The sequence below is a fragment of the Sturnira hondurensis genome, unplaced genomic scaffold (assembly GCF_014824575.4).
Source record: "Sturnira hondurensis isolate 20B ecotype Veracruz unplaced genomic scaffold, ASM1482457v3 Scaffold0000022, whole genome shotgun sequence".
NCBI classification, from domain to species: domain Eukaryota; kingdom Metazoa; phylum Chordata; class Mammalia; order Chiroptera; family Phyllostomidae; genus Sturnira; species Sturnira hondurensis.
Window position 1 is genome coordinate 2,553,688 of NW_028072653.1, and position 15,533 is coordinate 2,569,220.

The 15,533-nt window shown below is 41.6% G+C and overlaps 1 protein-coding gene across 1 annotated transcript in view; it reads right to left on the bottom strand.

The window, feature by feature from the left end:
• Positions 1-3,467: 3,467 nt before the first annotated feature.
• The window catches only part of GABRB2 (gamma-aminobutyric acid type A receptor subunit beta2), a 189,267-nt gene continuing 177,201 nt past the window's right edge, over positions 3,468-15,533 (bottom strand). Inside the window, exon 10 of the mRNA XM_037034096.1 lies at positions 3,468-7,218. Coding sequence (XP_036889991.1) covers positions 6,871-7,218 — 348 coding nt within the window. The 3' untranslated portion in view covers positions 3,468-6,870. The remainder of the gene's footprint in view (positions 7,219-15,533) is intronic.

Consider the following 15,533-nt stretch of genomic DNA (forward strand, 5'->3'; position numbering starts at 1 on the left):
ACTAGCTACGTGAGTGTGTCCATGCATTTGAGCATACATGTGTGTGTTCTATCCATTGGACAGAAATGCTGACAACTCAGCAGGATTGGGATGTCAAAGGCAAAGCATTCTCCAGTTCTAGGTGATACAGTTCGCAGTGTGCACTGTGAGGCTGAGATGAACGGGGCTGTCCCTCGTCCCACAGCTGAGTCTCGGTGGTGGCGTCGGCCCTTTGTGGTGATGGCTCCTGTCAATCATGGCTTTTGTCCTGACAGGTCGCCTTACTCAAGCTGACAGAGTCTGGGGAGGTGCTGTTTGGACATGCTGAAGTTGCTAAGAGTGAAAGACACTAGGCTTGTCCCCAGCTGACTCACTGGCCTGAACAGAGTCCCCACGCGTTTGAGAGAGGCTGTCAACCTAGGAGGCCACGCCTCTAATTTTCAAAGGTCTGGCAAAATGGTGAGCCCTCAGCAAATGCTTCTTGAGAAATGAGCAAAATAAATGAGAATTAAAGTAGCTTGGCCACTTACTTTAGTGATGAGGTGAAAAGAAACTGCAAAAGGATTCGGGGATCATTCCAACCGGGGTAGGAATCCAAGTTCTTTGGGTCTCACGGGCAACATTCTTACTCTTTCTGATCTTGAGCTTCTTCTATTTTTAGGAATGTGGTAAGGATGAGATGAGTATTAAATCTGTAAAGTCCTTAGCACAATGTCTTCAGCAGATACATGTTGAATGTTAAATGACTGAGCACCTTATATTTATCATGTTTTTATAACTGCAGCCAAGTCCTTCATTATCCTTAATGTAAAATATATAACCTTCGAGAACATTTAATAATCAAACTATCACGATAGAGTTTGTGATGTACACACCAAATGTTCTAGTAATGGTGATTTTTAACAACAGCAGAACTTCCTGCTCACATAACACATACCACTTACCGCGAGTCTGGTACTGTGCTCAGGACTTATGGGTTATGTCATTCCATCTTCACAACAGCCCCCTGAAGGATACACAGTTATTTGCTTCACAGATAAGAAAACTGAGAGTCAGATGGATTAAGGAGCTGCACAGTCATATACGCAATATGTGTTAAGTCAGAGCTCCGATTCAAACCTGCTCAACAGCAGGTCCCAAGCTTCTCATTGCTTTTCACAAAAGCCTTCATCCCACAATCTAATTCATACTGACAAAAAAAAAAGTTCTTATCCCAATGAAAGCACACACACACACATCCTTTCAAGTTTTATTTATATTTCTTAGTTCAAGAATTACACACTAGCCAACACTATTGTATATTTACATGCTGAAACTGACTGTAGTAAGTTTAAATTCAAGAAAAATAATTCTTAGGTGCTACTCATTGATAATCCTCATTTGTTACTACCTCATGTATCCCAGAGATTTTTAGTAGTCCTGTTTTTAGAAAGACATGAAAATAGATGCAATGATATCCACTTGTGTTCTGCATTTTCTAGCCGTTGGAAAAAATGTGCATTCTGTGCATATTCAGAAAGGCTCCAAGGTCATTAGTAAGGCTGATAATCACTACATTGTGAGGAAACTAGAATATCGCTTTTTATAAAAGGACAATTCGGAACTGTGCAGGGACAATATCCAAAACAGAACTATTTAAACACCCATGTAAATCAAAATGAAAAATGTTACGGAATGTAAATAATTTGCCACTTTGAATCGTGTTAAAAAATGGGCATGGCTGAACATAAACGATTGAACTGTAAAGGGCAAGATACAAGCTAATAGAAGTGTCACCTTGCGTCAGACGGTGGAAGGACACACACTCGGGCCTCTGATTAGTGGACGCGTGACAAGAGACATTTGCTTTTGGAAGTTAAAAAACACAAAGTCTGTTTTTTTTTTTTATCCTTTGGACATTTGTCTATCACAGAAGAACTTCTCAAAGCAAATTAATATCTGATGTCAAAATTGTGCATGTATCTACAGAAATGTTTGACGTCAATATCCAAAGAGCAAACGGATGTTTATGAGTTCTGCTGTGTCTAAGTATTGTTTTCTGACAGGGTTTCGTTAGGGTAGTACCTTCATCAGCATCATGTTGGCTCTGCTGTTTGTTTACACTGTTCCTAGTGTACTTGGAAAATGTTTTTTAAACCTTTGGTTTGAAGCAGCGTCTTTTTTTTCAATTTTCCCCCATTTTTCTTTTTTTCTTTCCTTTTTTGTTTTTTAAAGAATGCTGGAGTCTTTGGTTGAAAGAAACAATACTATCTAAAGACAAAATGCTATTACTTAAAAAAAAAAAAACCCCAAAAACGAAATGGTCTTCCAGGATGCATTGTGTGCAACAATGTTCTGGAGCGAGTGTGAATCATAAGCATTTTTATTTCTCTCGTGCCATCACTTTAGACTTTTCCTCTTTGAAAACTGAGATTTAAGTTACAGCCTTTGGTTTTTTGAACTCGGACACGTAAAAAACCCTCTGAAGTAGTCAATGATCATTTCTGCTTCTCCCGGGTGCCATGTCTAAGGCTCTCTCTTGGTTGTTATATTCACTACATGACACTACGTGTTTCCCACAGAGGGAGCAAGAGTGGGAGTGAGAGAGTGGGCAAGAGAGAGAGTATTGTGTTGGAATGTGAGTGTGAGTGAGTGTGAGTGTGTGAGTGTGTGAGTGTGTGAGTGTGCGGGTGAGGGATAGCAAACTGAAACCCTTCGATCTGGGATCCCAAACCATTTATGCAAAAGGATGTTTAAATTACTCTGTTGGGCCACTGCAGTAATTGTACTTAGTAAAAAATAAATAAATATTAAGAAAAAACTAAACAATTATCTGTATCTATCGACTATTCATTTACAGCATGTTTAATTATTTACATAATATTTGCACACATCAGCTTAAGCCATGAACAGAATTCGCACGTTGCCTTACCATAAAATACAAATTAGAAGTTAAAAATATGTAAGAAATCTGTTTGGATATTTACACACACGCAGCGAACGTCATGATTGCTCACGGTACACAGACTCTGCACACTCAGCAAAATGGTGTGATTGCTACAGTCGAGAGTGTTTGCCCTAACCAACGTGGCGGGGTTTCGTTATTTTTTTTTCCCTCCTCCTAGAAGGATTTTTAAAAATTGGTTTGTTTCCTTAAGACATTTTTGTTTTTAAATCACCAAGGGAGACAATGTTATTTGTTTCCTAGAAAAAGAGAGCGAGGAGACAAGCAACGCGAGAACTAGTTAATTCTGGATGTTCTGAGGTATAGTACAAATTGTGCAATGGTTCGTAAGCAGTGGAGACACTGACTTGCTGATGGAGAAATGCTCGGTACCCTGTATCGCTTGCTTCGCAGGTTGATTCGGGGGCTGTCCAATGAAAAAGACTCATACACCAGTTTGATGAAGGAAATGAAAGACATTAGCTTATTCCTTTTGTTTCCCAACATATGAATGCATATATATGTATGTTTACATGGATATATACACATATATACATGTAGATTGTTGTGTGACATGTTGTTTGTTCATTGTTTTGCTGTCTTTGTTGTTGAGTGTGAAGTTAATCACAAAACCGTAACACAGTTACCTACAGAAAATGAAAATCGTCTCAGTTGCCAATTTAATGCAGGTCTTGCTTAAAATAAACCTGATTCATTTTCCCATATTGCTTTCCACTGAAATTCCTCTGTGTGTTGTGCTTTTTTAAGCTGGCAGGCTTTTTAGTTTTGTTTTGTTTTCATTTCTAGTGCTAGAAGATCAAGTCTTTTGGCCCAGAGACCATTTTTATTATCAGTGTTTTGAACTGAGCACTGCTTTTGAAGAGATGAGAAGAGGAATGGTCTAGATGGCCCTGATCATGTCTTCTCCTGTTAGGAAACTGCAGTGGGAAAAGGGTAACATTCCCTGTGCAAACACATGATTATGTTGCATGAGTTTTCAGTTCTGAAAATGCATTTCATACCTAATAGCGGTCATGTACAATATATATTTACAGATTGAGATCAAAGATTTCACTTAGACTGTGCATTTGAGAGTCAATTTGCCTATGAATTTCACAAAGATGAAAAAACACCTTAATTGCTGGCTATCTGGCTGTTTTTTTAATCAAAAGACAAACCATATGTATGTATATAAACTGACAGTAATAGCGTATCAGAATTGTGAAAACATGATTTTGTGGTCCTTGAATTTAACCACTGGATTGCTAGCTGACTGGTCTTTGTGGACTCAGGAGATTGAACACCCCTTCTTGAGCCCCCCACCCCCAAACGGCATTCAACCGTGGTAAAAATGTAGTTTAAGAGTCAATTCTATATCTACTTTGGGTTACCTCTGAGCAGTGCGAGTCAGTTGTTTCTAACTACAGGGTTATCGGATGCTGACATGTGGGTTTTGCTGTAGGGCATCTGTTCCAAGGTGCCACCTTTTCTCCTTTTCCTAGTCTCTTCTTACCACTGAGAGCAGAGATGGATCCCTGGTTATAGGCTTTGGATGCTCCTGCTGCGAGGTCGCTTCTTTCCACTCTGATCTAGATTACTCTGTTCACTTCTCTGGATGTCAACTCTTTAAGTGACAATATCAAGGATTTTTTATGGCTTTGACAATAATTGCAAATAAGAGCCCCCTTCTAAACTGGGGCTCTGAGTTGTCTCTAGAGGAACCATTCCAGAATGGCATTTTGGAGTTGTGCACCTGAGTTATTAATAGGCTCCTTCCTGATGTATGCCACTTACACTTTAACCCTGGTGACAAGAGGCGGGCACTTTTGTTAGCGATGCCCCCCCAATCATTGCCTTGGAGAAAGCGTGTCCCTGGAGAAACTTGAAGAATCTCTACTCTGAGCATGGGCAGAAACGTAGTTGGATTCTGCCCAAAGATCAGACTCAGAGGTGTTCAAGTTTGTGATAAAAAAATAAAGGCCATAGTCCCTGATGCCAGTGGGGAACAAAAAATACTACCCAGTCTTGAGGCAAACTCAGAAAGCTAAGTACTAAACTTTTTTTCTTCTTCCCAGATACTTGGAATAGAGGGCAGTAGGATTTCATCATATTCCAAGCAGCTGAATTATCAGGGGAAAAGCATAACATTTCATCTACGGGCAGATACTGGCTTTGGCTACTATGCACAATTCGAAATGTTACTCTGAAAAGAAGTGGTTTTTGTTTTATAAGTAGAAATAGCAAAGTCATCCTCCAAGAAAAAGTTCAATCAAATCAGAGTTTAAGGATAATTTAGCAATTCACTATTTTCTCCATGAACCTCATATTGATAGAAATAAAATGTATTAGCTTATTCTTTTTACTGTCCAACATACGAACACATATGTTGGAAGATGCACAATGACATAATTTAAAAATTGAATGAAAACAACACATCAGGCCCACCTGATTATCAGTTAGATATTTTTCTGCAGTATCAACTGAGGTTCATAATCTTCATCAAGTTACTGTGGTTTGTTGTCATCCTGTTGTCCACTTGTTTTCCTATGTTCCTTGATCAGGGAGATTGCAACACACCACAATGAAAGCAACCTTAAAAAAATAAAATCCAACAAATCCACAAACTGACTCTACTTGTGCTATGAAGTATTGTTTGCTATGAAAAATACCAAGGTGCACTTTATTGCACAGAAGCAAATAGAGTTCACTCAATCTCTCCAAAGCCTTACTTTTTCTGTCTTCTAAGAATATAATCAGAATTTCAGAAGCAAGAAAAGCTAGAAAGAACCATTAATCCTTTACAGAAATGAACATATCCTTCTTTTGAAACACCCTATTAAAGTCAGAAGTAAACTTACAGGGAAAAATGTTGCAGAGACGGCAGACATGTGAAGAAAAAAGACCAGTCTGCTCACGTTGTCTGGGCTCTACACTAGTATATTTGAGTAACGCTCAATCTAACCTACCTCTAAGACAATTCTAATTTGGCTAACTTTTCTCTTGTGTGGATGTCTTTGAATTATATAAACTATACAGGTTTCTATAGGTATGCGGTCAAAAGCTTGTGAAATTGGAAAAAAAAAATCTCTTGTTCTACCTTTTGCTACTGCTCACGATATGTGTAGACCAGATGCTGTGTGGGGCTCAGAAAGACTCTGATGCTTGCTTGCTTTAATGTTGTCTCAACAGTAATTTCTGGATTTTCCGCTCCTCCCTGGCTTTTGAACTCTCCTTTGAGCCACCTAGGAAACAGCATTTTCAAAGAATTTCTTTGGCTGTCATGCACGAAAACGTTTAGAATTCTCCTGATTTCCAATGCCAAAATGGAAGACGTCACAACTGACTCTTAAGAGCTCAAGCAATCTGAAATTGGCCAAGTTGATTTCTTGACTCTCTGTCTTGACTCCTTCTACCCTGTTTGAACTACATGAGAATGTTCTAGAAGCCAGTGGGAATGACCTTCCCATGGCACCATTATCATCATAATGAGATAGGCACAGAGCACCTTCCTTAAGTGTGTCCACGTGGCACTGAGGGCGATGTTTCTGAAGCATGCGGCCATCACAGCAGCACGCCGACCTTAGGAATGATGATGGGAGGTTCTCGATGGGACCACTTCTCAGCGGAATGACTGACAGTGCTAGTGAGCCTTCTAAGAAAATCTTCTAAATAATTCCCCTCTGTGTCAGCTGCATACTAAGCAGATAAAGTGGAATGCTCAGACTCAGTCTTGCCAGCGAGTGGGCAAATCACTTGCGTTTTAACTGGAAAACCACAAGGACTTTACTGTATTCATTACTTAGCAGAAGCAACCCCAATGGTATGAAATGAACCACAGGATAGGCCAGCAACTAAGGTATTTAAGCATCACTTTTGTCCTGGGTTGATGTGTTTTCCAAGTCCTATGTCAGGCTGTACAACTGGTTTGAGGAGGAATCTAGTCCTTGCTTTCCGCGAAAGGCTGTGTTTTAGTTCACATAGTAAAGCCAATAGACGATGTTGAAGAAGGAAAAAACCACTGGGAAGAATATGCGGGACCACCGATCTATGGCGTTCACATCAGTCAAGTCGGGGATGGTGATTTTCAGCTGGGAGGCGCGTCTCCGCAGGCGGCTTTTCTTCTGCGCCACGTGTCGTTCCAGGGCGTTTCGGCCAAAACTATGCCTGGGCAGCCCGGCTTTCCGATACTGAATGCCGGAGGCATCGTAAGCCAACATGGTGCTCCTGGGGTCTCCAAGACCCATCACGGCCTCAGAGGTGGCCATCTCATTTTTTATTTCAAGAGTGCTCAGTAAGATGTTCTCATGTGGGTCCATCTGCAAGGGAGAAGAATCAAGTAAGACAAAACAATAAGTCTTTATTGATGTTCATTATATAAGGGAGCTAGGATACATGGGTTAGGCAGCAGAGTCTACCTTTGAACAACATGGTTTCTAACTGTGTGGGTTCCCTTGTACATGCATTTTTTTCAATAAACATCCATACTGTTTCAATCTGAGGTTGAGATCTGTAGATGTGGAGGGCCAACTGCATGCTCCGATCTTGAGATCTGGGGATCTGAAGGGGTCCTGGAACAAATCCCCACGGCTACCAAGAGACAGCCTAAGTTTTGGAGTAGTCAAAAGTCAGACATGGATTTTCAACTACCCAAGGGTCAGTGCACCTAACCCCCGTGTTGTTCATGGGTTGCCTGTGTATCATAGCGGTGAGGAGAACTGGCTTTGTGGGCTACACTATCAAAAGCTGAATTGTGGTTCTGCCACTACAGCATAGGTGAGTTTAAGTTTCTTCATCTATCACGTGGTATGATAATCTAACCTTAGAAGATTGCTATAATGAGGCAGTGATATAACCAACAGTTGCTGGTACAAATTTCATTATTCTACTTAGGAAATGCAGAGACATAGAAGGCATGACGCCCTTGAAAGAACTGATAGTCTTGAAACTAATATATAACATATTAAACTGCAGTAGATATAAAATAATAATTGTTAGAGAATTAATGACTGAATTTCAGTGCTCACAAGAGTAGCCTAATTGCAGACGAATCCAAGGGAAACCTAGACCTAAAAACAGTAGGTAACATTTATTAAGAACTTGCTATATATGCCATAAACATTTTTTGTATAATTTCATTTAGTTGCTGCTTCTTAACATCCACCATTACAAGATGCCACCTTCCATTTGTAGTGCAATACGAATAAGGGAAAGAGTTTTTAAATGCAGGCAATGTGGGATGTGTCAAAATGCAATAGAATTCAGAACACTGAGGAACTGGGAAAAGACAGCCAGGCAGACTGTGGGTAGTGGGGTGATGAGTGGGTAAGGGGTAAGGGGCTGACTGGAGAGGGAAAAAAGGGGGCTAGTAGGAATTAAGAAGAGCCAGCGCAAACTAGCTGTGCTGAGCTGAATTCTGGGCTTAGGGAACAGAATTAAGGTGGCTTTGTGGATGAGGTGACCCTTTTCTCTCTTGGATGATTTTTTTCTTGGCCAAAGTAGAAGTGAAGGATGAATACTGACATCATAAATCCCAAAGATGAAATGATTTGTAATTTTTAATTTTTTTTAAAGAAGGGATGATTTGTGTGTCTTATTTTTAGAAGGCCTCTGTGGTTCTAGATGATAAAATATATCTACAACATGTTATTATTAATAATATATTATATTTATGTTGGTGGAGAATCAGGAAATACCCATTTCCAGTAAAATTTTGAAATTCTAAAATAGGAGAAAAATAGCCCGTGACAGGTACGGCTGATGCATGGAAGCCAGGACCATAACCAAACACTTAATTGGAAGATATAATGCTCTGAGCTTCATGAATTATGCAGAAGGCAGAAAGAATGTTGCTGAGATTATATACCATCAATTAGCTTTCAAATTTGGTTTAATGATGCTGTATTATAAATTCAAATCTGAAATCTTTGGAGAAATAGAGGCTATAAAATATGTTGAGTCACAATAACTGAGCAATTAATCTCTGCCCAATGATCAGACATTGTGTATGTTTGGTTTATGGCAGTATGTTGCTTAGTGGAGATGTTAAACAAATATATTCTTAAGAATACTTGTAAAAGTTTATAAAATTTGGAAATTAAACCCAATAAATGTTGAAACACATCTGTCACACAAGGGCTGAGTAATGATGGGTTTGGTGACCCTATGGGGGAAAGGAATATTGAAAGCCACATTTATACATCAGTACTTTGCTGAAACTATCTCACTGGATACTCAAAAACATCCTTTGAAAAGCATTTCTTTCCTAGGTTATATATAAGTGAAGCCATTCACCAAATTTCCGAAGTAACGCAGTTTACTGAATGGTGGAGCTGGAAGTCAAACTTCAATGGTCAGAGTTCGAAGTCTGGGGGAGAGGGCTGGGACTTCCCAACATCCAAGGAGAGCGAAGCTGATGGAAATGGGAACCCTACGACCTACCGCTGTTCACTTCATACAGCACGCTCAGGTTCTGTTCTGCCCTGGGCTGTTACCTGTTATTGTAACTACCTTAGAAACGGCAATATAGTCACTATGCACGTTGACATTCAGGAGATTTCCCTTCTCTAAGCACCAGGATATTTGTTTTTCTATTGAGCAACTGTAATAAGAACATTTATGAACACACAGCAGACTTGACTGGGGTACAAACATAAATCAAGAATGACAGTCCTAAAAAAATAATAGGGATATTATTAAGGGGAGACTTGTTCTAAGTTTAGAACAAATGACTCTTGAATGATTTGTTTAGATTTAGAGTTTCTGTTTCATTCTCTTTGAAACTGATGATGTGTGAGGTAACTCCTGAAGCTGTTATTATTTATTTATTTTTTCATTTACTAATTTAAAAGCCTTTACTGAGCACTGCCGTGTGTCCGGCTCCTTGCCCAGGCCCACTGCTGCCCCAGAGGGGGAGACAGCACGGCTGCTGGGACAGCAGCAGCAACAGTCCCTGGGGACAATATGGGTTGGAGGTCAAAAGACAGGAGTTTCAGCTCCTCTGCTTGTGCGTGCATGTGTGTGCCTCGGAAAAATGATTTAATCCCTCTGAATCTGGGATTCTTCAACTGTAAGAAGAGGGTCTGGGGAGATCAACTCACGGGCCATGTGCGAGAAGAACGTGGGAAACGAAAGCGCCATGCTGGGTTGACTGTTACAGTACGCTGTGAACGCAGCGGGATAGACCCAGCTTCCAGTGAGGTGGGGAAACACAGTAAATAGCTATGCCTAAAAGAAAAGTGAGCACATGGACCTTGCAGTGTGTCTAAGATAGATACGGAGATGTGCTTCCTGTGGGTAAACACTGCACCGGGTCTTCACAGGCTGAAATGGGAGTGTGGGAGTGTGGGGTGCGCCTCCTACGTGTGACCCTTTCCGAATGAGGGCAGTTTGCACGCCCACTGAGTCGGCTGTTCTGCTGGGTGGATGCAGGGGCTTCTCTGCCGACTGGAGTTACCTTCCAGACTCACCCACGTGCTGATGGTTCTAATGGCAAATTCACCTTACACATCTGGATTACGAGGTTTTCTTTTCCTTCTTTCTATTCCCCACCCTAATATAGTTCCCCAAAAGAAAAGAAGAATGCTTAGTTAACAGAGTTCCAGTTTGTTTAAAAGAGACTGAGTCGAACCATAAAGGGTGAACCTTATTTTTATACGGTATTTTTTAAATTCCAGGGCTGTTTCATTTTCTGTGCCTTTCCCAGTGACAGATGCATGCTCTGGAAGAATGTCTTTGTCCTACAGTCATATACAGACAAGCAAATCACATCCTTCAGTGACCCAGAAGCACCACAGGCTTGCCCTGGGAAGGGGGAATGGGGCTGTTTTAAGTCTCAGTTCATCACTCACATCATCAGAAGAAGAGTAAGAAACTGCAAAAATCCAAAACATCTTAACAGCGCAATGTCCGATTCCTGTGCTAGTGTGTGGGTGGGAGATCTTGTTTTTCTTCCGTGCAATGACCTTGTGACCTGAGTAACGTGAAATGTTAAGGCAATGAACTGCTAACCACCTGGGAATGTCCAAAGCATTCTTTCCAAAGGGAAAAACTCTGAAACTAGCTCATATGCATCCAGTATTCTAAGAGGGGAAAGTTCACCCCATTAGAATACAGCACAGAGATTCCAGGACAGCAAGAGAAGGCCACCAGCTTTGACTTGGCGAATCTCTCTACCCGAGTAAGTGGAGAAATAGTAACTACCTATGGAGTTTAGAACAGGAATATAAATGAATATGGGAGAACACTATTGAAATACCCAGGTAGTTACAGGAAGCTGGTCATTTTAAAGAAAAACCAGTAGAAATAATAAAAAGTGCTGGGATTATTGTCTCTGCCTTTTTTTTTGTTTCTACCATGAAATCTCATGAGCATATTATGAGGATGGAGTTAGCACTATTAGCATTTTGTAAACAACCCTTTCCATGACCCCTTCCAACCCTCCCAATCTGGAAGTTCACGGGGAGTTAAAAGCTATTTAAGTGGTAAAGCAATAGTTTAAACTTACGTTTGCAGATTCGAACCTTCAACTCTTTCTACTAAATATTTGCACCCGAGGGGGCCCAGCTATGCAGTGGACAGCGGTGGCTGCCAGGTATGAACAACCTAGTCGTTGTTGTTTGATGGTCAATTTTTAAATTCTCATGGGTAGATCACATTAGTACATGTCCCAAGGTTTCCTTAGAAAAATGACCTATTAAAGAATCAAATTAATGAACTCATTCATTATGCACCAGCGACTGGTGTGGCCCTCCTGTATTAGTCACGGCAAGGTAACGTGGCAAGGCTTCAGACACATAAGAAACCCCATTTGGCCTAGTGGGCGAACCCAATGAGCTTGGCGAGGTTTTAAGCTACTGTTCTAATGAGTGATAGTGAAGCGTTCAGAGGAAGTAAGAGGTCAGAAAAACTCAACTGAAATTTCTCTCTCCAAAAGGCCCCAGGACATCTGGTTTTTCTAAAGGTCACGGTTAATTCAGGACCAGCAGTGAGAAGACATCCGGTAAGCTTGAGCTGTCCAGTGAGGGACACGCCCTCTCTTTTCGGTCCGGCTCCCCCGGGGTCCCTCCCTGCCCATCTAACATCCACAAGCAGAGTGGAAGGATCACTGGCTCCAGAGATGGGAGCCGGTTCTAATCCTGGCTTACTCTGAGCCTGGGCGCCTTTCCTCTAGAAAATCTAGGTGGATTCAGGGAGGTTTGGACTAACTCCCTTCACCAGCTTATGTCCTCTCGCTAGGGCCTCCCCGAACCCTTGGTTTCCTTAAGATGGCAGATGTGTGGGCAGGGACTATGCCCTGACGCTGTTTCCCCAATGCTGACCACTACAGTGGGTACCAAGTAGTATTCAAAATAAAACCCACTCACATACTGAGAGGGTTACAGGATCACACGATCCATTCGGGCTATGGAGACACAGTGGGAAGTAGTGAGATGGATGAAAAGATACAGGCCTGACTGAAGGACATTCAAATGCAACTTCGACAGCACTACTCATAGAGGCCCAAATCTCACAGATATAATAAGCATCCAGCCTGCTGCATTAAATTTCTTTTAAGATTTCATTTAGAAAAGGTCCGCTTTTCAGTTAAAAAGGTGTGGAATACCACAGGAATTATGGATAAGGACAGTTCGCTAGGCAACAATGTTGTGGTCTTGCAGCTTCCTTGAAAACTGTGACCCTGATCTGGTACTGGAATTGCTTTCCCAACCTCGTGGGCTTTGCTGTGGCACACTCCGCGGGCTCTCTCTGTGCCCATGGCTTAATCTTCTCCATTTCTCTTATACTCACAGAATCAAATTCATTTCTCTTAGAAAATGGTTTCTTTCTATGTTTGTGCTCGTGTATGTGGAATTCATTAAGAATAATACCCTCATAGAACTACAGATCACTGATGTTTTAAAAGTAATACGCGGATTGAGATCCAAGGAGGAAGGTTGAATTTAGGAGAAAGAAGAGTACATTCAAATTGCTCTATCTAATAATAAAAAGTATAATGACTGAAATACATGCCCAATTGACTCATTTCTTTTAGAAGGTCAAGAGAATTCTGGTTTCCATCTCTTAATAAAATTACAAGCTAGTAGTCCCCTCCTCCCCCTTTTTTGTTAGTACTTTCAAATAAAGTTCAAAGTCAGGAGTCATTTTAGTTGCATGGGAAAACCCTAAGAGGATCCTACTGAAATCCCCATGAAAAAAAAAACAAACCCAAAGGAAACTACCGTATTCTGCCATATATAATGGGCACCCATATTTTAGCACTATTTCCCATGCATAATTCGTGTTATACATGAGAATTAGCACTACTCATATATAACATATATCCTTATTTTTCTCTCAAAAATTTGGGTAAAAAAGTGTGTATTATACACGGCTCCTATACATCTTATGGACATGTCTTTCATCCAAAAGAGGGACTTACTGTAAATTATGACAGGTCCTCAGGATGTGTGGAATGGAGCCCGTCTTGCAAGGAGTTTACCTAAGCCCAAAGTCCTATTCCGGCAAACCTCAGAGAGACAGATAGGAGAATGTACCCGATTCTGGAAACTCAAAGGCAGTTCAATACCTGGGAGCTCAACTGCCATCAGGTTTATTGTGATTCAGTTTTCATCTGAATTATTGACTCAAGTCCTGAACTAGAGAGCGATGATTGATCCAATCTTTTCATTTGCGAGTTCACACACTGCAAAGCATTATGGACAACGACTTGATAAAGATTTTGAGGCATACCATGTACTTAGAAATTCTCCATCTTTGAATCCCTTTTTAAATAATACCACAGAGGACATTTGTTTTGGTTTCTTTCCTCAAAGCTGGAGACATTCCTGTCAAGTGCTTCCAACGTGCCGGGGTGGTGGGAGGGGGAGAATGGGTAACTGTTAGCAGGAGACGAGCTACAGCTAGCTCCCAGGACTCACAGGATTGTCGAGGGTGACGACAGTGCACACGGATAAGAGCCACCCCTGGAAAGGGGTGCTTTTCCAGCCACGCCCCCTCCTCTCCATAATCTTCTGAGGCCCAGAATAGTGAGCAATGCATGTGGTAGTTCATTATGTCAAATTTCAAGACTTAATGGCCCTGCCTGACTTAAAGGTTGTCATATACATCCTCCCAGGTCATTAAGGGACTCACGATTTCCTCTTGGTCCTGGGTTTTGAAAGTGCCCCCAGGTTTGTTGTCTAAGTTCATAATGTTGTCTAAGCTAATGACAATGGGTTTGAACACACAGTACCACCCATCACCTCAGTTCTGGGTCTGAGGGAATTGCAATTTGCTTCTCGCTTTTGGCTAAAAGCAAAGAGGCCAAGGTTTGGTTTTTGCCCTCTTTAGGCAAGGTACTCACATTTTAACGCATCTTAACAAGAGACATTGAAATTAAGAACAAACTGGCAGGAACCAGAGGGGCGGTGGGATGGGATAATGGGGGGGGGGAGGGGGAAGGGTTTTCAGGAACATCTATAAAGGACACATGGACAAAACCAAGGGAGCGGTGGGGGAGGGGGGGAAATGGAGACAACTGCACCTGAACAACAATAAAAAACCATGCTTACATTGAAATTGAAAAAAATAAAAAATAAAAACCTGACAATTCTGGAAGGCACTGAATCCAAAAGAGAATTTCTCAGCCCACTGACTTCTAAAAACCCCTGATGACAGTCTGATCTAGACCATCATCAGACCCCCTCATGCACCAGAGACACACTCCATCCACAAAACCTTGCCTACTGCCTCCTATTGCTTTTCATTTAATTTGACTAAGAAGCCAGAAAGCCGACCGAATGCCGACCACGTGGGCAGGACTCCCAGGAACGTGACACACGGGGGCAGCAGAAGGAAGCAGCACATTGAACTCCACAGAGAGGCAGGGAACGCAGCCAACAGCCTTTCCTTGCACGGATTCGGAGTCTAGGGTGGTTGCTGACTGGCAGGGGGCGAGAGGGTGATGCTGCACGGGACCTCCAGAAGACAGGTGGGCTGGCCGGGGAGGCACATGGACTCACGCTGACCACTGGGTCCTGTGAGTGGGGGTTCACACACAGGTTTAGTGCTAACCAGCACTGGGTCTAGTGGCTGTGCCTAAAAAAATGCACTGATGAAAAATGAATCGGCAGTAATAGTAAAAAATGATACAGTCAAAATAATGAAGTGCAAATCGTCAGCGTTCCATACCTGCAGGTTCCGCACCTACAGATTTAACCAACCACAGAATGAAAATATGCAAAAAATACAGTAGCATGTCCACTAAATATTGACTAATGGTACAATATTAGCTGCTCACTCAACAGGTACTTCTTGAGTCCCCATCACACATGCTCATTGCTCTCACAGAGATGACATCCTAAAGGGAAGCTATCCCTTAAACAAACACCTATAGAAATAATACATAGTGCCCTGGCTGGTGTAGCTCAGTGGATTGAGCACGGACCTGTGAAGCAAGGGGTCGCTGGTTCGGTTCCCAGTCAGGGCACATGCTTGGGTTGCTGGCCAGGTCCCCACTCGGGGACACATGAGAGGTAACCGCACATTGATGTTTCTCTCCCACTTTTTCTCCTTCCCTTCCCCTTTCTCTAAAAGTAAATAAATAAAATATTAAAAAAATAAATAATACATAGTTACAAATGAAAACAGGGGC